Source organism: Pseudorasbora parva, chromosome 8, assembly GCF_024679245.1.
Source record: "Pseudorasbora parva isolate DD20220531a chromosome 8, ASM2467924v1, whole genome shotgun sequence".
NCBI classification, from domain to species: domain Eukaryota; kingdom Metazoa; phylum Chordata; class Actinopteri; order Cypriniformes; family Gobionidae; genus Pseudorasbora; species Pseudorasbora parva.
Window position 1 is genome coordinate 47,103,371 of NC_090179.1, and position 26,099 is coordinate 47,129,469.

Sequence of the window (26,099 nt, forward strand, 5' to 3'; positions counted from 1 at the left end):
TCACTCTACATACACTCTCTCTCTCACACACACACACTCCCACTCTAAACACTCTCACTCTAAACACACACACACTCTCTCTCTCTCTTTCTCTCTCTCACACACACAGACTCACACTCTCTCTCTCACACACACACACACACACACTCACTCACACTCTCACACACTTACACTCACTCTCTCTTACACTCTAAACACTCACTCTAAACACACTCTCACTTTACACACACTCTCACTCTAAACACACACACTCACTTACACTCACTCTCTCTCACACACACTCACACTCTCACTCTAAACACACACTCACTTTACACACTCACTTACACTCACACTCTAAACACTCTCACTCTAAATACACACACTCACTTTACACATTCACTCTCTCACACACACACTCACACTCTAAACACTCACTCTAAACACACACTCACTTACACTCACACTCTCTCTCTCACACACACTCCCTCACTCACACACAAAACACTCTCATACACACTCTCACTCTAAACACACACTCACACTAAACATACTCACTCTCACGCACTCACTCTAAACACACAAACTCACTAACACTAAACACACACATACTCACTTACTCTAAACACACTCACCCTCACTCACACACACTAAAAACACACACACACTCACTAACACTAAACACACACAAACTCACTTACTCTAAACACACTCACCCTCACTCACACACACTAAAAACACACACACTCACTCACTCACTAACACTAAACACACACATACTCACTTACTCTAAACACACTCACCCTCACTCACACACACTAAAAACACACACACTCACTCACTAACACTAAACACACACATACTCACTTACTCTAAACACACTCACCCTCACTCACACACACTAAAAACACACACACACACTCACTAACACTAAACACACACATACTCACTTACTCTAAAAACACACACCCTCACTCACACACACTAAACACACACATACTCACTCACTAACACTAAACACACACATACTCACTTACTCTAAACACACTCACCCTCACTCACACACACTAAAAACACACACACACTCACTAACACTAAACACACACAAACTCACTTACTCTAAACACACTCACCCTCACTCACACACACTAAAAACACACACACTCACTCACTCACTAACACTAAACACACACATACTCACTTACTCTAAACACACTCACCCTCACTCACACACACTAAAAACACACACACTCACTCACTAACACTAAACACACACATACTCACTTACTCTAAACACACTCACCCTCACTCACACACACTAAACACACACATACTCACTCACTAACACTAAACACACACATACTCACTTACTCTAAACACACTCACCCTCACTCACACACACTAAAAACACACACACACTCACTAACACTAAACACACACAAACTCACTTACTCTAAAAACACACACCCTCACTCACACACACTAAAAACACACATACTCACTCACTAACACTAAACACACACATACTCACTTACTCTAAACACACTCACCCTCACTCACACACACTAAAAACACACACACTCACTCACTAACACTAAACACACACATACTCACTTACTCTAAACACACTCACCCTCACTCACACACACTAAAAACACACACACACACTCACTAACACTAAACACACACATACTCACTTACTCTAAAAACACACACCCTCACTCACACACACTAAAAACACACACACACACTCACTAACACTAAACACACACATACTCACTTACTCTAAACACACTCACCCTCATTCACACACACTAAAAACACACACACACACTCACTAACACTAAACACACACATACTCACTTACTCTAAACACACTCACCCTCACTCACACACACTAAAAACACACACACACACACACTCACTAACACAAACACACAGATACTCACTTACTCTAAACACACTCACCCTCACTCACACACACTAAAAACACACACACTCACTAACACTAAACACACACATACTCACTTACTCTAAACACACTCACCCTCACTCACACACACTAAAAACACACACACTCACTCACTAACACTAAACACACACATACTCACTTACTCTAAACACACTCACCCTCACTCACACACACTAAACACACACATACTCACTCACTAACACTAAACACACACATACTCACTTACTCTAAACACACTCACCCTCACTCACACACACTAAAAACACACACACTCACTCACTAACACTAAACACACACATACTCACTTACTCTAAACACACTCACCCTCACTCACACACACTAAAAACACACACACTCACTCACTAACACTAAACACACACATACTCACTTACTCTAAACACACTCACCCTCACTCACACACACTAAAAACACACACACTCACTCACTAACACTAAACACACACATACTCACTTACTCTAAAAACACACACCCTCACTCACACACACTAAACACACACATACTCACTCACTAACACTAAACACACACATACTCACTTACTCTAAACACACTCACCCTCACTCACACACACTAAAAACACACACACACACACTCACTAACACTAAACACACACATACTCACTTACTCTAAACACACTCACCCTCACTCACACACACTAAAAACACACACACTCACTCACTAACACTAAACACACACATACTCACTTACTCTAAACACACTCACCCTCACTCACACACACTAAAAACACACACACTCACTCACTAACACTAAACACACACAAACTCACTTACTCTAAACACACTCACCCTCACTCACACACACTAAAAACACACACACTCACTCACTAACACTAAACACACACATACTCACTTACTCTAAAAACACACACCCTCACTCACACACACTAAACACACACATACTCACTCACTAACACTAAACACACACATACTCACTTACTCTAAACACACTCACCCTCACTCACACACACTAAAAACACACACACACACACTCACTAACACTAAACACACACATACTCACTTACTCTAAACACACTCACCCTCACTCACACACACTAAAAACACACACACTCACTCACTAACACTAAACACACACATACTCACTTACTCTAAACACACTCACCCTCACTCACACACACTAAAAACACACACACACACGACTGCATCATCAATGAGCTGTTTATTAAAACAATACATTGCTAGTCTTTCGGCTGTGAGTTACTCTAATTAATCATCCAGATGAGCAGATGATGGACGTCCTGCAGAAACATCACTGGAGCTCGTGATCAGCGGACCGTCAGGAAGAGGAGGATGAGGATGAGGAGGAGAGGAAGAGGAGGATGAGGAGGAGCTCTTCATGAGTCCTGATATTGTTTGACCAGTAGCCACATGAGCAGGACTGTGATCAACACAACCATAAAGTTCAGGAACAGCTCCTGTGCGGATCGGTCCATCTGAGCCCTTCAGAGACAACAGCTGTGTGTGTGTGTGTGTGTGTGTGTGTGTGTGTGTGTGTGTGTGTGTGTGTGTGTGTGTGTGTGTGTGTGTGTGTGTGTGCGCGTGCGCGTGCGCGTGCGCGTGCGCGTGCGTGTGTGAGAGAGAGAAAGAGGTGGAATAATGATCAGTATGTTGGTCATTATGAATATAATCTTGCCGTCCATCTGTCTGTTCATCCATCCAAGTCTTGCCACATTTCAAACACAAATCTATCATCTGTTTAACTGCTGTGAGTCACACACACACACACACACACACACACTCGCTCACACACTCTCTATCTCTCTCTCAATCACTCACACACTCTATCTATTTCTCACTCTCTCTCACACACACACACACACTCTATCTCTCTCAATCACTCACACACTCTATCTCTCACTCACTCACTCACACACACACACACACACACACACACACACACACACACACTCTATATTATTTTCGCGATCATAGACTCCTATCGCTTTTGTATACAAATCATTATAATAAATTATAGAAAATAAAACAGCATTTTCGTTTGTTTTTAAAACATGTACGGTGATGTTCAAAAGCTCGAGGTGTGTGTGTGTGTAATATTCCCTCAGTGTAAATCATCTGTTCTCTGTGTGTGAATATAGTAAAGTCTCATTTATTCCAAAAGAACAGCATTTATTTACATCTTTGCAACATTATAAATGTCTTTTCTGACACTTAAATGAATCCCAAATTCCAAAATAATATGATAAGAAATGTTCTCCTCAGAGTAAAACTAAACACACACACACACACACACACGTTTGTTTTTGTGACATGGGGACATTCCACAGGCGTAATGGTTTTTATACTGTACAAACCGTATTTACTATCCTGCCCCTAAACCTACCCATCACACACACACACACACATTCTGCATTTTTACTTTCTCATAAAAACTCCTCCTGTGTGATTTATAAGCCTTTTGAAAAGTGGGGCCATGGGTAATGTCCTCATATTTCACCCTCTCCTGTAATACCTGTGTCATACCCATGGCATTATACACATCTGGGTCCTCATACGTCACAAACACACACACACACACACATGCTCGCTTCAGGTGAGTCTTACCTGCGCAGTGTTCGGGTCTGCGGATTAAAGCCTCCGCGAGTCCGGCGGGCTCTTAAAGCGGCAACACCGGACCGAAGCGGATTGGACCAGCGCTCAGTGACGTCATGGGTATTTATATTATTAGTATTTTATATTCATAATGTATGATCATTTTAAAATTAAATGTGCTTTTCTAATTATATTTTTTATATTGCTATTTAGGTTGAATTTATTGATATTTATTTGTGTTTTTGTTGTTTTTATTTCCATTTAATTGTCGTCTCCAACACTCATCACTCTGTTCTGTTAACCCTCACCCTCCCTTTGAGTATAACTTAAATGATTGTAATTCATTTTATTTTATAATTTATGATAATTTTAAAATGAAATGTGCTTTTCTCGATTTTTTTATATTGCTATTTAGGTTGAATTTATTTATATTTATTTGTGTTTTAGTTGTATTTATTTCCATTTAATAATTTTAGTGCTTCGATTTAAAGTCGGCATTAAACGGAAGGTGAGATCGTCTTTTTCTCCTTATTGTGATGTATACCCGAGTGAAACGGCCTCTGAAATTAGAAAAAAATGTAGGGCGGGGCTTGTTTTCGTACTTCGTGATTTGATTGGATCGTTGGAAGTTGGGCGTTGCTAACAAATGGAGGCAGATTTGAAGCGACCGGCGTCTGAGAGGCGGCGAAACGAGACGGAGCGTGATAGCCATATTAATGTATTTGATTAAAGATTATAAGGGTAAATAAAAATTTTAAAATTAATGAAGTGCACAGATAAATCATTTATAGTAAATATTACAGTATAATATAAAAATACGAATTGTAAAATTTGATTTTATGCCGTTTTTAAAGCTGTGTAAATTATTTTTATTTCAAATTGAACATAATTTTAAATCGTGGGAAATTACGCACATACATCATACGATGGAATTCATCCCCAAACGTTTTGGACTTTCGTGAATCTTCGTGAGTCTGAGGCCGCCTCCCACGCCGGAGACTCGGGTTCGAATCCTGCTGATAATGCTTAACATTTGCAGATAAATAACGTGACAGCAATACCCTATTTGAATAAACGATTTGGTTTTTAATGTACGGCTCCCATAAACATGCATCCGTAGGGGCGGCCATTGTTGTTTCACGGGATATGTGACGTCAGAACCATAGACCGTAAATAAATATGGCCGTAGTGTCCGTGACGGATTCTGATAAGCCGTTCTGAAGCGTAGAGTAGAGACGAGCTGGCCGCCATCTTGTGAGCGAGTCATCACGTGTCACTCCCGGATAACAGAAAATGGGCAAAGGGGCGGGATGTGGGCGGGGCTTAGGTGATGCAATGACTATAGACGGCAGATAAATGGCTATCCACATGTCACTCGAAGTAACCACGCCCTTAATTATGCAGAACTTTAAGGCTTTATATAACGTAAACGAATGAGTTATAAATAAATAAAAATCACCCCCTCACAGTCGTCATGAAGGGCAAAATTAGTCATATAGACCAAAACCACAATTTAAACCAGACTGTAAACATGTGTTTTTTTGCTGTAAAGTTGGGAATTTTAACATGAGGCTCAATGAGATTCTGCTCCTTCTGGAGCCGCTCTAGTGGCCAGATGAGGAACTGCAGTTTACACTACATCCGTATCGGCTTCATGAGAGATCGCGGGAGGTGACGCTTGGTCAGAACTCGTAACTAAGATGTAGAACGATATAGTACGAGTTCACGGGTGGAAAGTCACGAGTTTAACGGGCGTTCCGGTGCACTTTTACAGGTAGAAAGTTGGAAAAACACGGGTTACGGGGATGCTTGGAACGCGGCATAAAATTCCCTAAAACACCGTGACGCGTTAAGCAACTATTTTTTTTTTTTTTTTTTTTTTTTTTATTTAGTTCTTTTTGGTCAACAATCAAAATTCCAGTTGCAATCATTTTACACAAAATAGCACTAGTCATATGGGTACATACATACAATACTGCATATGCATGCACACATACATAACCATAAAATAAATACATTTTTATTAAATTACATTTTTTTTAAACAAAATAAAAAATAAAATAAAGTTTACACTCTTATTGACCAAAGGTGTAGGCTGAAGCTAAAGTTTATTATGCCTACCCTTAACTCCACACAAGCTGCACTAATTGACATTAATTTAATACATCAAATATAAGATATTCTCAATGTGTGTTTGGAAGAACATACATCGTTATTATTATATTTTTCATATTTATTATTATTATTATTACTATTATTATTATTACCATTATCATTTCCATTACCACTACCGTCAGTCATCATTGCCATCATCATTTGTTATATTTTTTCATAACTAGTCCTTTATAAATTATTTTAAACTGTATTAATGAATTAGCCTTTTTTAATTCATCAGGGAAGCTATTCCACACCTGAACACCTTTATATGATGGGCAGTTTCTTCTTAAATTGGTTCTACAATATGGTATATCAAACACATATGTCCCTCTAAGAGCATAATTACTGTCTCTCAAATTAAACATAGCTTGCAAGGACTGTGGGAGTAAGTGTTGCCTTGCCTTAAACACCAATATAGTAGTATACAAATCTACCATATCATAGAATTTTAATGTTTTCAGCTCAGTAAACAAAGAATTTGTTGGGGTATTATATGGAGAATGTGTGATTATTCTTATGGCTTTTTTTTGTAATAGAAAAACTGGAGTAGTTCTAGATGTATATGTATTTCCCCAGATTTCTATTCCATATGTTAAATATGGAGTGATGAGAGTACTGTACAATATATATAATGCACTTTTATTCAAAATATATTGCAATTTATATAAAATTGCAATTGTTTTTGATATTTTCTTTTGAACATTTTGTATATGATATGTCCATGCCATTTTATGATCTATAATCACTCCTAAAAACTTAATGTAATTAACTCTTTCTAATATATTATTATCAATTTTAAGTTTAATATCATTTTCTATAATTTTATTACTAAATACCATGAATTTTGTTTTAGATAAATTTAAAGATAATTTATTTGAATCGAACCAACTCTTTAGTTTGTACAGTTCTCTCTCCACTACCATTACCAACTCTTCCAGATTTGGACCTGAGCAAAAAACACTGGTATCGTCAGCAAACAAGATATAATTGAGTACATCAGACACCTTACAAATCTCATTAATATAGAGCAAAAATAACTTGGGTCCCAACACCGAGCCTTGTGGAACTCCACAACTTATTCTCTGCAAATTACTAAACTATTGACTCAACCAATCATGTGAGTTTGAAGGCGGGGCTAGGTGTTTGCTCGACCAATGAGCAATGAATTGGGAAACGTAACTAGCAGTTGGATTGGACGCAAGCTACAATTAGTTCTGGAAGATCCAGCGAGGCCAACTTTCCTGAAACCGAGCGGATCCACAAATAGATTCATCTACATTAAAGCGTTAGTTCACCCAAAGAATGAAACTTCTGTCTTTAACTCCTCCCCCTAATGTCGTTCCACATCCGTAAGACGATCAGCGAATTGATTCAGATCGCCAATGTCTCGTGATTTCAGCAGTTTGACTCGCGATCTGAATCATGAATCGATTCACTGATTCATAACCGTTTGAATCTTTTTTAGAGGATTGAACACAAACCCAGAAGAGAAGCCAATGCTGAATAAAGTCGTAGTTTTTGTTATTTTTGGACCCAAATGTATTTTGGATGCTTCAAGAGACTCTAATTAACCCACTGATGTCTCATATGGACTACTGTGATGATGTTTTTATTCCCTTTCTGGACATGGACAGTATAGTGTGCATACACTTGCATACGCTCTCGGACTAAATATAAAATATCTTAAACTGTGTGTGAAGATGAACGGAGGTCTTACGGGTGTGGAGCGACATTAGGGAGAGGAGTTAATGACAGACATTTCATTTTTGGCTGAACTTACCCTTTAATCCAGGTCTCTCGTTACATAATCACTCATGGTGAGCCAATCCAGTGATTCTAATTCAAGATCAGGTCATGGATTGATCGTCCATCATTTCTATTATCATGATGGTCAGAATCGGGCAGTTTATTAAAGATGACCACTGAACTTTAGACCCGGTCTGTTTAGTGTTAGTACAGTTGGCAGGGTGTTTGATCTCACTGAATGTCTTTCACAAATGCTTTGCTGCATACCTCGGTTGTAACGAGTGGTTATTTCAGTCAAAGTTGCTCTTCTATCAGCTTGAATCAGTCGGCCCACTCTCCTCTGACCTCGAGCATCAACAAGGCATTTTCTCCCACAGGACTGCTGCAGACTGGATGCTCTTCCCTTTTCACACCATTCTCTGTAAACCCTAGAAATGGTTGTGTGTGTAAATCCCAGTAACTGAGCAGATTGTGAAATACTCAGACCGGCCCGTCTGGCACCAACAACCATGCCACGCTCAAAACGGCTTAAATCACCTTTCTTTCCCATTCTGACATTCAGTTTGGAGTTCAGGAGATTGTCTTGACCAGGACCACACCCCTAATGCCCTGAAGAACTGCCATGTGATTGGCTGATTAGATAATGGCATTAATGAGAAATTGAACAGGTGTTCCTAATGATCCTTTAGGTGAGTGTGTATGGAGTAATTATAGTAAAATTCCCTACGCGTTTAGCAACTTCTGACTCGACCAATCATGTGAGTTTGAAGGCGGAGCTAGGTGTTTGCTCGACCAATGAGCAATGAGTTGGGAAACATGTAACTGTAGAAGTTGGATCGGACGCAAACAACGATTAGTTCTGGAAGATCCAGCGATGCCAACTTTCCTGAAACCGAGCAGATCCACAAATAGATCTCCATTAAAGGTGACATTAATCCGGGTCTCTCGTTACATAATCAGATTGATGTCGGATTCAGGAGCCAGTCCGGTTATTCTCATTCAAGATTAGCTCAAGGATAATTTCCATAATCATGATGGTCAGAATCGGGCAGTTTATTGAAGTATTAAAGATGACCTCTGAACTCTAGACCCGGTCGGTTTAGTTGTTGTACATTCGGCAGGGTGTTGCTAGTGTTTGATCTCACTCAATGTCTCTGGTGTCCGACTATAAATACCGCTATGATCTTCTGCTATCGCTGTTCCACGGGAGTCTCGAGAGACGAGCTCTATTTAAAAGCCTGGCGGTTTTTACACGAGGATTTGCCAGAATAATCAACACATGCCGGAGATCCGCTGGCAGCGAGACAGAACGTCACCCCACTGAGGGATATGGGTATTAATATAGTTGTGCTGCTTCAGATGTTTGTGTAGGCTCTTATTTATTCCAACATTTTGGATTATAGTGTACACATTTGAAGCTGTGATGTCATCTGTTAGTGGGTGGGATATATTAGGCAGCAAGTGAACATTTCGTCCTCAGAGTTGATGTGTGTGAAGCAGGAGAAATGGGCAAGCGTAAGGATTTGAGCGAGTTTGGCCAGATTGTGACGGCTAGACGACTGGGTCAGAGCATCTCCAAACTGCAGCTCTTGTGGGCTGTTCCCGGTCTGCAGTGGTCAGTATCTATCAAAAGTGCTCCAAGGAAGGACCAGTGGAGAACCGGCCACAGGGTCATGGGCGGCCAAGGCTCATTGATGCACGTGGGGAGCGAAGGCTGGCCCGTGGGGTCCGATCAAACAGACGAGCTACTGGAGCTCAAACTGCTCCAGAAGTTAATGCTGGTTCTGATAGAAAGCTGTCAGAATACACAGAGCAGCTCAGTTTACCTGAGGAACACACGGCCCCAGGATGCACTATGGGAAGAAGGCGAGCCGAAAGGCAGTGTGATGCTTTGGGCAATGTTCTGCATGTTTGAACATATTAATGTGTGCCTGCTAAACGACATTGCATACATGAAGATGGAGGAGCTTCTTTTGTCAGCGGGGCGTTTGATTGGAGGAGGATCCGAGACCGGATGTCTTTTACGATTCCACCCCGTATTATTTGAGTATAATGCTGCCTTCGCGTGCTATCGGAATAATCGTAGTTTAAAAAAATTAGGACATGACGCCCTCTAAAGTGAAAATTTGAATGCTAGGTATGTCAAAACCTATGACTTCAGAAGTGGAGGAAATCTCTGATCATTAAAGTCACACACTCCTTTATAAAGCCACACATTTAGTCGTGTGTGTTCCTACCACATGTATCCAGAAACCCCCGCCGCTCGTTCTCAGTAAAGGCTGACAGGCTTTGGGAAGCTCGATATCAGATGCGGATTGTGTTTGTGGGTTAAATATAAGCCCCTTTCACACTGCGATTCCGGCAAATACACGGATCATGTGACGCGGCATTTGTTCCCGGGCCGCTAGATTTGGTCCATTCACACTGCCAGCGAAATACCGTAATATGTGCGCTTTCACACACAACCCGTAACGGTCCCGGGTCGAGTTGACACGTGACATCCGGATGTGACGTATAACGGCGAGCGATCTCAGCTTCAGCGCGGATAGTAAGGAGCTCCGTGGTCTCGACTTGTGTCCAGTTTGCGCTCATTTCTGCTTGTTTAATTTTAGTTTCTTTTGTAGACGAACACTCTCTGCGTTTAAAACACCGACGAGCTCTTCTGGCACTGCAGGGTTGTGTTATTGAAAACACGAGCTCTAGGAGTCGCACGATAACTACGCACACGCTGCGGCATTAGTTTCGGCTTTTGTTCACACAGCGCTCGTCCCGGGTCGAACCCCGCAATGTTACTAGAGCCCCGACCCGGGTTCAGCTCGGTAATCAATCCCGGGACGTGGTTGCGCTCACACAGAAGGAGACCTTTCACACAGAGGTCCGAAAATCATTACTAAAGCCCCTTTCACACTGCACGTCGGACCCGCGATATTCCCGGAGCATTGTATATATGCAAATAGACGTGTTTATCTCTGGATGCGTATCTCAAGCCAGAGTCGCTGGGACTGGATTGTGTATTTTTGACTGTACAGAGTTTACAGCACACAAACACTTTCACTATCTGCACTCTAAAAAATTATGGGTTGTTTTAACCCAATGTTGGGTCAAATATGGACTAACCCAGCAATTGGGTTGTTTTAACCCAATGTTGGGTCAAATATGGACTAACCCAGCAATTGGGTTGTTTTAACCCAATGTTTTACTCAGAGTTTTTTAGAGTGTACACACTCCATACAATGTGTTTGACACACATCCAGCCGTTCTTTATGCGCTACTCCGTTATATTTTATTTTACTTTATTTATTAGGATCCGCCATAATCATTTTATTTCGGTTTGACTGATTTAACCTCTGCTTTCATTGTATGTTGAATGTGTCCATCTTGTGGCCATCGTGAGGAACAGCCACTTCAGAAATGAAGCTGGAGAATGAATATCACTATCATCACAAGAAAACAATCATTTTCTGTTTGACACGTCATTGTTTTCCGGATTTTTATTATTTTTAATTAGTGCCGTCAATTTGATTAATTGCAATATATACACTCTAAAAAAGGCTGGGTTGTTTTAACCCAATGTTAGGTCAAATATGGACTAACCCAGCAATTGGGTTGTTTTAATCCTGCGGTTGGGTTACATTTTTACTCAAGACCAACCCAACTGCTGGGTTAGTCCATATTTGACCCAACATTGGGTTGTTTTGTACTCAGAATTTTTGTATGTGTGTACATTGGTCCTTTAATTAAACGATATATCTATACATACTATTGCAATTAATCAAATTTACGGCACTAATTAAAAATAGTAAAAATCTGGAAAACAATGACGTGTGTGTGTGTGTTATATTATTTTATTATTTTTTATTATTGAGATGTCTTAAGCAAATATTTAACCCAAATCGCTGGGTTAAAACAAGCCAATTACTTTGCTGGGTTAGTCCATATTTGACCCAACATTGGGTTAAAACAACCCAGCATTTTTTAACGTTTGCATATTGGATTGGGACCATTGAGGACCAAGATTTTAGTAATTCATAAATTTATCAAGCACAGGGCACTTTCTAGTGGTGTGTTTTTAAAAGCCTGAACTAAAGAAGATTCCCAGAGACCAACGCTTCACACGGGCCTCTCAAGTGTTTTACTGCCGGTAATAAAGACCTGATGCGTTTGATTCACAGGATGTGGAGACGCCACACACACACACACACACACACGTAAGTGAGTTTGCACGCGCGTCTCTATGATGTTTAATATTAATTCTGTGTGTGTGTTTGTGCTGCTGGTTTCCAGTCCGTCCAGAGCAGCTGATGATCCTGATGAAAGTCTCCCCGTGTCTGACGTCGTCGCGTCGGCGGAGATCGGCGCGGTGCGCTCGGTGTGTAAACCGGTTCCGAGCACGATGGGTTTGTGCTCCGGTATCGGCTACGGAGAGATGCGCGTGCCCAACCTGCTCGGTCACGACAGCGCGAGGGAAGCGCAGCAGCAGTCCGCCGCGTGGATGCCTTTGCTCGGTAAACACTGCCACCGGGACACGCGGCGCTTCCTCTGCTCGCTCTTCGCGCCCGTGTGTTTACCGGAGGTCGCGGCCTCGGTTGGCCCGTGCCGGAGTCTCTGTGAGGCGGTGCGGGACGCGTGTCTGCCCGTCATGAGCGCGTTCGGGTTTCCGTGGCCGGAGATGTTCAACTGCAGCCGGTTTCCGGACGGATCGGAACTCTGCATTCCCGGAGAAAGAGACGCCAACCGGGCTGAAAGCACCGACGCGCCAAAAGGTTTGAACAAGTCACGTTATACCATGTGCCGGTAACAAATTTTCATGTTGCGATTATTTGCTGAAGCTTTTATCACGGTATACGGTATTATCACGATATTAAAATAAGTTGCAAAAAAAGTGTTGACAACATATATTAATTTAGTAAATGTCCCGTATAAATCAAAATGGCATACGTTAGATAATATTTATAAATTATTAATGCAATTCTCTGGAAAGTAGAGCTGTGCAATATATCGAAATTAACGAAATATCGCAAATATACATATCGCAACGGCACGCAATATCTGAATGATTTTAATAGACTACTTCAACATTGTTTAAAGTGTACGCTTTAGGTCGACGATAGAGTAGAGAATAGACTGGGCACACGACTGCTAGTTATGGGACTTGCTTGACGTTAAAAAGAGTTATTAAACACAATAATTTGTGGAAAAACAATAACTTGCGGTCTCGCGCTGTCTGACACACGCACACACACACACACCGAAACGTGAACGGTTTGTGACATAAATGTTTGCTAAAAAACTGCTGGTCACTTTCAGAAGTTGTAGCGATGCTTTCTTTTGAAACACAAGAATGTGAAACACAAATTGTTTCATTCTCAGTTTTTAAATAATCGTTTTTTTATAGATTTTACACACTTATAGCAATATCGCATCGCATATCGAATATCGCATTATTTAACAAGATATTGCATATCGCATTTTTCTTTAATATCGCACAGCCCTACTCGAAAGTTATGAAGACCGGTGGACCAAATCGCTACAACATTCTCCGTCGGATAAACTCGCGACGTCTTTTGAGGACGATCCCATAACGTTTCTGGAACGTTAGCCAAAATTTTGAAAAATTGAACTTTACCACAACGTCCTCACAACATAAAGTAACTAACTGCCGACGTTGCCACAGCGTGCTGTGTTTGCTCGGTAACCGCTTTAAGAACTCTTTTTGTAATAACAAAAATAACTAAATGTTTAAATGCAATAATAAAATGCACCAAGAATATATAAAAGTAACATTTTCAAACAGATTAAAGTGCAAACGAATTAGGCTATAACGAACAGCAGGTAACGATGCGGTCTGATTATTTAACGCATTAACTAAGATTGAGCAATAGCTACATTTGTGACAGAAAGTGTTATTTTTTGTTAACGTTAGTTAAGAAATACAAACGATCATTGTTAGTTTTATCTTCGGTCCATTAAATAAGTTCCTTTGATTTTAGTAATGGAATTAATTAGTAACTAAAATTAATAATACTTAGAATAATTGATTGCCAAAATAATACATGTTCCCGCTGCTTCAGAATGTGTTAAAGAGGCGATCTGGCGATGGTGCAGATTTGTCTTGTGTCTCGTGCATGTGCAAACGTCACAGACAAGCGTGTGTGTGACAGCTTAATCTAACGCTTAACGCCGTCGCAGAGACTTTCTATTCGTTCCGGTGAAATCAAGATTTCACACTCGTACGACACTGTAAAAAAATATTGTTGGTTTAACTTAAACAGTAAGTAACCTGGTTACCTTAACATTTTAATTCATTGAAAATAATAATTTGAGTTGATACAATGAAGGAAATTGGTTTAATGAATAGAAACTCAAAGTATTATTGGATCTGAACCACATAATTAGCACGATTTGGCTGCGTCATCACAAATAAAACACACACACACACTTACCCAATATGCTTACAAAATCTTTTAATAATATTAGAAGGTTGTAGATTCTCAAAAATGTTAATTGTAATAACTCAACATTTTAATTTCAATAAACTCAAAATTTTATGGCAACCAGGGAACTTTTTTAAAGTTTTTTTTTTACAGATCACATCAAACGAACTCTAAGCCTAATCCTAACCCTATAGTTAAGTTCATGAAGTTATTTAATATTACTCCATAACCAGATTGTTTACAGTGCATTATACGCGTTTTCGTGAGACTGTCCCACCCACTTTTTAAAACAAAGTTACGCCACTGAATCTCGGGCTGAAACAGAACCAGTACATTACCAGTATTTGATGGCAGAGTTGTGATCAGTTTGTGCTCATCTTTTGGTGTGTGTGGCTCTTTTCTTCAGGCTCTGTGATCTGCGAGGCTTGCCATCCACAGTCAGGAGGAGAGCGAGAGATCCAGCAAAACTTCTGCAAAAGTCCATTCGGTGAGTCTCGTCTGCAGTGTCCAGAATAACCCAACTAATGCACTCACATGGCTATTAATGTTAACCGATAGGACCTTAGTCCACATCCAACTTAAAGCATTTGTTCCGGCAGAAATATAAATTTAAAAATATGAATTGCTCTGCTTGTGAAGGACTTGTGTGTGTGTGTGTGATGAGCAGGCTGTGTGCGTGTGTGTGTGTGTGTGTGTGTGTGTGATGGGTAGGTTTAGATAAATACGCTAAAACGCGATTATGTGTGTTGATCGCACGCCAAAACTGGCTTACGAATCTTTCATGAGATCAGTCTGAATTAATGACAGAATTTTCATTTTTGGGTGAACTAACCGTTTAAATTCGCCCTCTCCCCCCCCAGCGTTCCGGCTTCGGATCGGCTCCTGGTCCCGGATTGGCTCAGATGTGTGTGTGGTCCCTCAGGGCCGCAGTCGTGTTCTCCGCTGGCTGGACCGTGAGGCGGCGGTGGGTCAGAGCGCCCTCTGGCTGCCGCGGGGCCGCCACTGCAGCTGCCCCGCTCTGGAAGGGCCGCTCTCGGGCTCCTACATCGGCCTGGCCCTCCTCCACAGCGGCCGCATGGAGCTCACGGCACTGCTCAGATGGCCCCGCGACGAGAAGGAGCTGAAGAAGTTCATCAGGACGCTTCTGAGGCAAGACTGCTGAGGTCACGACCCCTGGACGGACATTCATGAACGAATGAGATGCAAAAACATCAGAAATGTTTCATTTTTACAGACTTTTTTACTCTTTTCCAAACCAATTTTTGTCATAAAAGTGTTAATATGTGTATATATTTGTACGCATTTAAGTGTGAGTGCGTGCGCGTGTGTGTTTGTTTGTGAGAGAGGCACACACACTCTATATTCACACACTGTAATGTTATTTGCAGTTAATCATGATTAATTACATCTAAGTTTTGTATATATATGTAATATCCACTCACCTAAAGGATTATTAGGAACACCTGTTCAATTTCTCATTAACGCAATTATCTAATCAGCCAATCACATGGCAGTTCTTCAGTGCATTTAGGGGTGTGGTCCTGGTCAAGGCAATCTCCTGAACTCAAAACTGAATGTCAGAATGGGAAAGAAAGGTGATTTAAGCCGTTTTGAGCGTGGCATGGTTGTTGGTGCCAGACGGGCCGGTCTGAGTATTTCACAATCTGCTCAGTTACTGGGATTTACACACACAACCATTTCTAGGGTTTACAGAGAATGGTGTGAGAAGGGAAGAGCATCCAGTCTGCAGCAGTCCTGTGGGAGAAAATGCCTTGTTGATGCTCGAGGTCAGAGGAGAATGGGCCGACTGATTCAAGCTGATAGAAGAGCAACTTTGACTGAAATAACGACTCGTTACAACCGAGGTATGCAGCAAAGCATTTGTGAAGCCACAACACACACAACCTTGAGGCGGATGGGCTACAACAGCAGAAGACCCCACCGGGGACCACTCATCTCCACTACAAATAGGAAAAAGAGGCGACAATTTGCACGAGCTCACCAAAATTGGACAGAAGAAGACTGGAGAAATATTGCCTGGGCTGATGAGTCTCGATTTCTGTTGAGACATTCAGATGGTAGAGTCAGAATTTGGCGTAAACAGAATGAGAACATGGATCCATCATGCCTTGTTCCCACTGTGCAGGCTGGTGGTGGTGGTGTAATGGTGTGGGGATGTTTTCTTGGCACACTTTAGGCCCCTTAGTGCCAATTGGGCAGCGTTTAAATGCCACGGCCTACCTGAGCATTGTTTCTGACCATGTCCATCCCTTTATGACCACCATGTCCCCATCCTCTGATGGCTACTTCCAGCAGGATAATGCACCATGTCACAAAGCTCCAATCATTTCAAATTGGTTTCTTGAACATGACAATGAGTTGACTGTACTAAAATGGCCGCCACAGTCTCCAGATCTCAACCCAATAGAGCATCTTTGGGATGTGGTGGAACGGGAGCTTCGTGCCCTGGATGTGTATCCCACAAATCTCCATCAACTGCAAGATGCTCTCCTATCAATACGGGCCAACATTTCTAAAGAATGCTGTCAGCAGCTTGTTGATCAACGCCACGGAGAATTAAGGCAGTTCTGGAGGCGAAAGGGTCAAACACAGTATTAGTGTGTGCTCCTAATAATCCTCTAGGTGAGTGTGTATATACACACACACACACACACTCACACTATATATATTTACACAATTTTATGTTAGATACACTTAGTCGTGATTAATCATTTTGACCGCACTATTTTTTTATATTTTATTCTATTACAAAAAATAAATAAACAACACAAATAATGTCAACAAAAACAATCAATACAAAGGAAGCCGAAGTCATTTCTTTATTATTATTAATAATACTTTTATTCCTCGTGTATTATTCTAAAGCCATTCCTTTTGCCCATCTTTTGAGTTTATGCTGTTCTGCGTATTTTGTACTGACAGGCTTTATGTGCGATTAAAGAATATTGAACCTTTTGGTGGTTTTCTTTCTGCTTCATTATTCCGTGTGAAATGTGTGCTGTGACGTCATGACCTCAGGTCACGTGACCCTCCGGCTGAGCTGCAGGTGTAAGAGGAGGCGCTCCATCCATTATTCAGACGGAGGGCTCTGATTGGCTGCTGAACACCTGTGGTACTCACACAAGGGTCTCTTCTTTCTGTCTTCAGAGTGTGTGTCTCGCCGGTCGAGAGAGTCCCGGATCTGGTAAAGTTATCATCAGATGTTTTATTGTGTGTGTTGGTGAATGAGTGTCTGTGTTTTATTGTGTGTGTTGGTGAATGAGTGTGTTTTATTGTGTGTGTGTGTGTGTTGGTAAATGAGTGTCTGTGTGTGTGTTTGTGTTTGTCTGATCTGGGATCAGCTCATGTCTTCTGGAAAGCCAGCGTGTTCTGTCACGTCGAAACAAAAGCGTTTGAATTATTAATGTAGTGTTTTCATAGGCTGGATGTGAAGTGTTTGCTGTGTAGAGCAGTTCTCACTGTAGTGCTGATAGTGGTTGCTATGGTGTTCTGAGTGTTTGTGTGTTGCTATGTGGTTGCTAGGGTGTTCTGAGTGTTTGTGTGTTGCTATGTGGTTGCTAGGGTGTTCTGAGTGTTTGTGTGTTGCTATACGGTTGTTATAATAATAATAATAATAATGCGTTCGATTTATATAGCGCTTTTCTAGGCACTCAAAGCGCTTTACATTGAAGGGGGGAATCTCCTCAACCACCACCAATGTGCAGCTCCACCTGATGATGCGACGGCAGCCATTTTGCGCCAGAACGCTCACCACACACCAGCTGATTGGTGGAGAGGAGACCGAGTGATGAAGCCAATCAGTTTATGGGGATTATTAGGAGGCCATGATGGACAGAGGCCAGTGGGCAAATTTGGCCAGGATGCCGGGGTTACACCCCTACTCTTTTTCCGAAAGACATCCTGGGATTTTTAATGACCACAGAGAGTCAGGACCTCGGTTTAACGTCTCATCCGAAGGTTAGGTTGTTTGTGTGTGCTATGTGGTTACTAGGGTGTTTTGAGTGTTTGTGTTGATATGCGGTTACTAGGGTGTTTGTGTGTTGCTCTTCTATTGCTAGAGTGTTCTGGGTGTTTGTGTGTTGCTATGTGGTTGCTAGGGTGTTCTGGGTGTTTGTGTGTTGCTATGTGGTTGCTAGGCTGTTCTGGGTGTTTGTGTGTTGCTATCGGTTACTTAGGTTTGTAGCTATGTGGTTACTAGGGTGTTCTGAGTGTTTGTGTGTTGCTATGCAGTTGCAAGGGTGTTCTGAGTGTTTGTGTGTTGCTATATGGTTGCTAGGGTGTTCTGAGTGTTTGTGTGTTGCTATGCAGTTGCAAGGGTGTTCTGAGTGTTTGTGTGTTGCTATATGGTTGCTAGGGTGTTCTGAGTGTTTGTGTGTTGCTATGCAGTTGCAAGGGTGTTCTGAGTGTTTGTATGTTGCTATGTGGTTGCTAGGGTGTTCTGAGTGTTTGTGTGTTGCTATGTGGTTGCTAGGGTGTTCTGAGTGTTTGTGTGTTGCTATGCAGTTGCAAGGGTGTTCTGAGTGTTTGTGTGTTGCTATGTGGTTGCTAGGGTGTTCTGAGTGTTTGTGTGTTGCTATGTGGTTGCTAGGGTGTTCGGAGTGTTTGTGTGTTACTATGTGGTTGCTAGGGTGTTCGGAGTGTTTGTGTGTTGCTATGTGGTTGCTAGGGTGTTCTGAGTGTTTGTGTGTTGCTATGTGGTTGCTAGGGTGTTCTGAGTGTTTGTGTGTTGCTATGCAGTTGCAAGGGTGTTCTGAGTGTTTGTGTGTTGCTATGCAGTTACTAGGGTGTTTGTGTGTTGCTATGCAGTTACTAGGGTGTTTGTGTTTGCTTTGTGGTTACTAGGGCGTTTGTGTGTTGCTAGGGTGTTCTGAATGGTATCTCTGATCGTCTAATGTTGAAGTGACAGTATAGCATGTCTGTGTTTGCAGGTCAGAAGTGAAGATGGTTTCTCCAGCGATCGCTCTGGCTCTTCTTCCTCTGTTACTCACGCTGATCATCCGCTATCGTTATTTCTTCGTGCTGCTGTACCGCGCGGTGCTGACCCGCTGGGTGCGCGACTGCCTGACGGGCCTGAGCCGAGAGGAACGGGCCTTCCAGTACATCCTGACCCACGCCACGCCCGGAGACTCCCAGAGCATCCTGGACACCTTCGACCAGTGGTGCAGCAAAGTGGAGTTCATCAGCAACATCGGGCCCAAGAAGGGTACACACACACACACACACACACACACACACAGCGCCTAAAATTAACACTCGCTAAGTGCCAATGCAGTACATGAAATGGTGTCAATTGCCAGCTGGCCTTCTGATTGGCTGTCGCTCTGGCTCGCCGTGTTCTGATTGGCTGTTGCACTCGCTTACCGTGAACTAATTGGCTGTCCCGCTCGCTCGCCCTGTTCTGATTGGCTCTCAAGCTCGCTAGCCCTGTTCTGATTGGCTGTCGTGTAACCCCTACTGTTCGGACCGGGACTCGAACCTTGTCCGCCGGCATGAGAGTCGGACGCTCTAACAAGGAGGCTAAAGGCTGCAACCTCTAGCGTCAGTCGCTAGAGCATCTCTTGAGGTCAGAGGAGTGAGGTTTACTCGCACAGCAACTTCTACTAACTGGCCTCCGTTACAGTCGCTCTCGCTCGCCTAGTTCTGATTGGCTGTCCCACTCGCTCGCCCTGTTCTGATTTGCTGTCGCGTTCACTCGCCTTGTTCTGATTGGCTGTCGCGCTCACTAGCCCTGTTCTGATTGGCTGTCGTGCTCACTCGCCGTGTTCTGATTGGCTGTCGCGCTCACTAGCCCTGTTCTGATTGGCTGTCGCGCTCACTCGCCGTGTTCTGATTGGCTGTTGCAGGTAAGATTCTGGACCGGCTGCTGCTGGAACACTGTCCAATCACTGTGCTGGAACTGGGCACTCACTGCGGCTACAGCACCGTCCGCATCGCCCGCTCGCTGCCCATTGGTGCTCGGATCTACTCCATCGAGATGGACGAGCGAAACGCGACAGTGGCGGAGAAAATCATTCGTCTGGCGGGCTTTGATGAAGACATGGTGAGTTTGTCTGCATGTATTTTTCGTTCTTAACTTGATTTGTAAAGCAGAATTCAGCACAGCCACACTTGACAGACATTGGGGAAAGTTACTTTAAAAAGTAATGCGTTACAATATTGCGTTACTCCCTTAAAAAGTAACTAATTTAGTTACTTAGTTACTTTTAAGAAACGTAATGCGGTACGTTACTTTTTATCATCTTTGTTTTTTATTACAAAAAAGTTCTATTTTTGTGCAAATCTAAAGATCTCTTCAAACCAATATTAGAATAATAGACCTCAGGCTGAGGTAAAAATGCTAATTCACGCATGTACAGTAGAGGGCGCAACTCAAACGAACCTTTCAGCTGCGCTGCCGTTCTTGATAATGGAAGAATAGGACGCAGGAGGAAAAAGTTTAACACTCTTACTTCACCAATAAAACACAGATCTAAAGTGAGAAAAATAATTTCAAGATTTCAATCAGAAATAAGATTTGGCAGATCATTTTGCCTGTTTTAAGTAAAAACTCACTTCATTTTGATTTTATTTTCAACAAAACAAGAAAATCTGGTAAATGCATCTTGATTTAACAATTGTTAGATATTTAGACTGGAAACAAGACAAGATTACTGAGTAAGAAGAGCATTTTTTGGCAGTGTAATGATGATAAATGCAGCTTTGATCACAGGAATAAATCACACTTTACTATATATTCACACAGAGGAGGAATATTTCACTGTTTTACTGGATTTATGATGAGGCCATAAATGAGCCTGATGTTGATCTGCTGACCCCCAGGCCATCATAGGTGTGTTTGTTTCTTCAGGAGAACACAAATGAAGGTTTTTAACTCAACCGTTGCTCGTATAATGATGTGAATGGGGAACAATTCTATGAAAGTAAAAAAACAAAACAAACCTCACATGCTCGTGACGACACACTGATATCTTAAGACACGAACCGATCGGTTTCTGAGAGAAACACAACAGTATTTGTGTTTTTTTTTACCTCATATCAGGCGAATCTCATCTAGTGTTCCCATCCGCTATTACTGCCGTCTGATGAGGTCAAACCGGCCCGATCATAGATATATATATTCCTCATTAGTGCCTGTGCGGATCGGTCGTATGAGGCATCTACATAATATATATCTATGATTGCACCAGTTTGACCTCACCAGACGGCAGTAATAGCGGATGGGAACACTAGATGAGATTCGTCTGATATGAGGTAAAAAAAAAACACAAATACTGTTGTGTTTCTCTCAGAAACCGATCGGTTCGTGTCTAAAGACATCAGTGTGTCGTCACGAGCAGCAGGGTTTGTGTGTGTGTTGTCTAAGCATGTTTTAAAATTGTTCCCCATTGACATCATTATACGAGCAACGGTTGAGCTAAAGATCTTCATTAGTGTTCTCCTGAAGAAACACACACACCTATGATGCTCTGGGGGTCAGCAGATACACACCACAGGCTCATTTATGGCTGAACTATCCCTTTAAGGGTCCCTCGCTGTAATTTTAAAACGAGAGGCGAGTGCCCTTTTTCAGTGGTAGGTCTGAAACTCTGGAATAGTCTCTCACTCTACGTGAGGTCCGCTTCTTCAGTTGCCGTTTTTAAGTCTTATTTAAAACCGTATTTATTGATTGTTGAGTTTGCTTGGCTGTATTTGACATTAAAGGTTGTTTTAATGTTTTCATTTTACCTCTGGAAAGCACTTTGGATCAACAGATTAACAGTTTAACAATGTGCTTCACTGCAAAAAATGCTTTTCTTACTTAGTATTTTTGTCGTTTCTAGTCAAAATATCGAACAATTCTTACTTTAAAATTTTAGTTCACCCGAAAATTATGTCATTAATTACACCCCCTCATGTGGTTGGACACCCGTCAGACCTTCGTTCATCTTCAGAACACAAATGAAGATATTTTAGTGTAAAGCTGAGAAAGGCTTCAGATAGGCCTCCATTGGCATTCAGTCCATTCCCACTCACAAGACCCATAAAGGCCCTAAACACATCGACACACAGCCCATCTCACTACAGCGGCTGGACAATCACTTTACAATGAGACGAGAATAGTTTTTGTGCGCAAAGAAATCTAAATAACGACTTTATCGGCCGAGTTATTGCCGTGAACTCGACGCATGCGTGCGAATATGACGCAGCTCCGCCGTTCATGACACAGAAGAGGAGGAGCGAGACCGACACGGAAGACAATAACTCGGCGGATAAAGTCGTTATTTTGATTTTTTTTGCACACAAAAACTATCCTCGTCTCATTGTAAAGTGATTGTGCAGCCGCTGTAGTGAGATGGGCTGTGTGTCGATGTGTTTAGGGCCTTTATGGGTCTTGTGAGTGGGAATGGACTGAATGCCAATGGAGGCCTATCTGAAGCCTTTCTCAGCTTTACACTAAAATATCTTCATTTGTGTTCTGAAGATGAACGAAGGTCTGACGGGTGTCCAACCACATGAGGGAGAGACATTAATGACATAATATTCATTTTTGGTTGAACTAACCCTTTAAGAAACATTTACTAGACAAGTACAAATGAACCACTGAAGTTAATGTGAGCATTGAGTGTGAAGGGTTTGTTTGCCGTCTCCGTCAGGTGGAGCTGATTGTGCGTCCGTCGGATGAAGTGATCCCTCGTTTGCGTGAGGATTTCGGCGTGGAGCGGCTGGACTTTGTGTTCATGGATCACTGGAAGCGATGCTATCTGCCAGATCTGCAGCTTTTGGAGGGAAGCGGCCTTTTGGGAGAAGGCTCCATCATCCTGGCCGATAATGTCATCTTTCCCGGAGCGCCAAACTTCCTGCGGCACGCCCGCCGCTCCGGCCTGTACGAGGTCAGAGTTCACCGCGCCACGCTGGAATACATCCGGGGCATCCGGGACGGCATGGCGGAGCTCACCTTCCTCGGGATAAAGTAAAACATTCCCGTGCTTCTCACCCCGGGGAGCAAAAAATGCTCTTCTTCCTCAGTATTTTTGTCTTGTTTCTAGTCTAAATATCTAAAAATTCTTAAAACAAGAAGTATTTACTAGACAAGCTAAAGTAATTGTCTTGTTTTGGGGAAAATAACTCAAAATGAAGAGAGTTTTTGCTAAAATAAGATAAATAATCTGCCAATGGGGTGAGAAAAATAATCTTAATTCAAACAGAAAACAAGATTATTTTTCTCACCCCATTGGCAGATTATTTATCTTATTTTAAGCAAAAACTCTCTTCATTTTGAGTTATTTTTCCCAGAAAACAAGGAAAAATATCTTGTCGTTTTACTGATCTAGTAAATGCATCTCAAATTTAAGAATATTTGGATATTTGGACTGAAAACAAGACAAAAATACTAAATAAGAAGAGCATTTTTTGCAGTGCATTACTCTCCCTGGTGTTGTTCCAAACCTTTATGAGTTTCTTTTTCTGCTGAACACAAAAGAAGATATTTGGAAGAATACAGAGAGAACAACCATTCATTATCATTAAGTTATTCAACTAAATATGCAAATAAAATTAATTAATTAGGTCTTATTTAATTCTCTAAACTATAATACTGATCTGCCAACATTGTCTCTCTCTGATAAATTAAAATAAGCTGATAACATCACTGTTTACTCCAGAACGACTGTACAGCCTAATCTAATTCTGCTGCAGTATTGTCCTGTTTAAAGGTCCCGTTCTTCGCGTGTTTTCGAAGCTTTGATTATGTTTACAGTGTGCAATATAACATGAGTTCATGTTTCGCGTGTAAAAAACACAGTATTATTCACACAATTGACTTATCTGTACAGCGCTGTTTCCTCTGTCCTAAAAACCATAGATATCCATAATAAAGGCTAGATGTCTCGTGCGCGCTGTTGGCCAATGGAGGTCGCCGTCCGCAACTGGCGGCCATCTTGTCACTGGCGGCTCGCTCACTGGTAACAGTGTGTTTTAATGGTGCATGTACTTTTAAAGAACCATAACTTGCTAAATTTTCAACCGATTTTCAAACTGTTTCGTTTTGTTATAAACACCAGAGATGTAGTTATGACACTACATACTTATGAATAATTATAACCATGGACTTCAATATGAAAGTAACATTGAACAGAACAGATAGTTGCAATGAAAAAGGTATTTATGTTAAATCAATATATAGGCTGCTAAAACTGTGTACCGAATGGCAACATGAGAAATGTATATACACTTTTATAATAAAAATATCACTATTACTATCACAGCAACTCCAACAGCAACATTACACACTAACTAAAGTTTGAAAGATGGGATCGCGAAGAACGGGACCTTTAACACGGAAGCTGCTTTGACACAATCGGCATTGGAAAAGCGCGATATAAATAACGTTGATTGATTAATTGTATGTAAAATGTAATAGTATTTTTCCCCTACTATAGTAGTGAATGGTGGTTCTATCAGCTTGATTATAAACATTCTTGTGTTCAGCAGAAGAAAGAAACTCACACAGGTTTGCAACAACATCAGGGAGAGTAAATGATGGAAGTATTTTCATTTTTGGGTGATCTATCCCTTTAATATGAATCGTCCATTAATGAGCAACTAGATTCGTCATTGTGGAATGAAATTCACTTATTTCTAAATGTCAAGTCAACTTTATTTCTATCGCTCTTCTCCAATGCCGATTGTGTCAAAGCAGCTTCAGTGTTAAACAGGACAATATTACAACAATTAGATTTGGCTGTACCGTTGTTCTGGAGTAGCCTAAACGGTGATGTTATCAGCTTATTTTAATTCATCATATGTGGGCAGATTAGTGATATACAGTTGATTTAATAATTTTTTTTGTGTGGATATTTAGTAGAAAACTTTAGTTGAAATGTTAGTCTCCCCAACTTGCGCAAGCCAAGCTAAAAGGCGACAATAGCAAAGAACCGAAACTAAATAAACGAGAAAAATAAACCTTGGGAGAAACCAGACTTGAAAACGCGTCTTATTGTGAACACTTCATCCATGCACGGGTTTATTTTTATTGAAATGTTTTTACCTTATAATGTTAAATCAAAATAACTGGATGTTCCCGTGAAGCGTCTTCTCTCAGGACTCGCCAATTATTTAGTGCACATAAACCCCGCCCCCTAAAAGCTCTGAGAGCCACACCCATATTTCAACAGCCAATCAACAAAGGATGCACATAATCAAGTC

At 41.5% G+C, this 26,099-nt stretch overlaps 3 protein-coding genes across 4 annotated transcripts; 2 read left to right on the plus strand and 1 right to left on the minus strand.

Annotated features, from left to right (window-relative positions):
• Nucleotides 1-2,962: 2,962 nt before the first annotated feature.
• Nucleotides 2,963-3,515, minus strand: LOC137085348 (sarcolipin). The gene has a single exon (XM_067451910.1). The coding sequence runs from the start codon at nt 3,438-3,440 to the stop codon at nt 3,342-3,344; it is 99 nt and encodes a 32-aa protein (XP_067308011.1). The 5' UTR covers nt 3,441-3,515; the 3' UTR covers nt 2,963-3,341.
• A 1,032-nt stretch (nt 3,516-4,547) lies between these two features.
• On the plus strand, nt 4,548-16,152 carry sfrp2l (secreted frizzled-related protein 2 like). 2 transcript variants are annotated; one of them, XM_067451909.1, is made up of 4 exons: nt 4,548-4,677; nt 12,745-13,223; nt 15,301-15,381; nt 15,755-16,152. In XM_067451909.1, the coding sequence occupies exons 2-4, from the start codon at nt 12,854-12,856 to the stop codon at nt 16,054-16,056; spliced, it is 753 nt and encodes a 250-aa protein (XP_067308010.1). In that variant the 5' UTR covers nt 4,548-4,677; nt 12,745-12,853; the 3' UTR covers nt 16,057-16,152. The 2 variants fall into 2 exon arrangements, with proteins under 2 accessions (XP_067308010.1, XP_067308009.1); XM_067451908.1 differs by lacking the exon at nt 4,548-4,677 and having other exon boundaries at nt 12,550-13,223.
• Nucleotides 16,153-17,567: 1,415 nt separating this feature from the next.
• Nucleotides 17,568-23,889, plus strand: tomt (transmembrane O-methyltransferase). The gene is made up of 4 exons (XM_067451911.1): nt 17,568-18,099; nt 19,844-20,118; nt 20,759-20,955; nt 23,549-23,889. Exons 2-4 carry the CDS (start codon nt 19,857-19,859, stop codon nt 23,867-23,869), a joined length of 780 nt encoding a protein of 259 aa, XP_067308012.1. The 5' UTR covers nt 17,568-18,099; nt 19,844-19,856; the 3' UTR covers nt 23,870-23,889.
• The last annotated feature ends 2,210 nt before the right edge of the window (nt 23,890-26,099 follow it).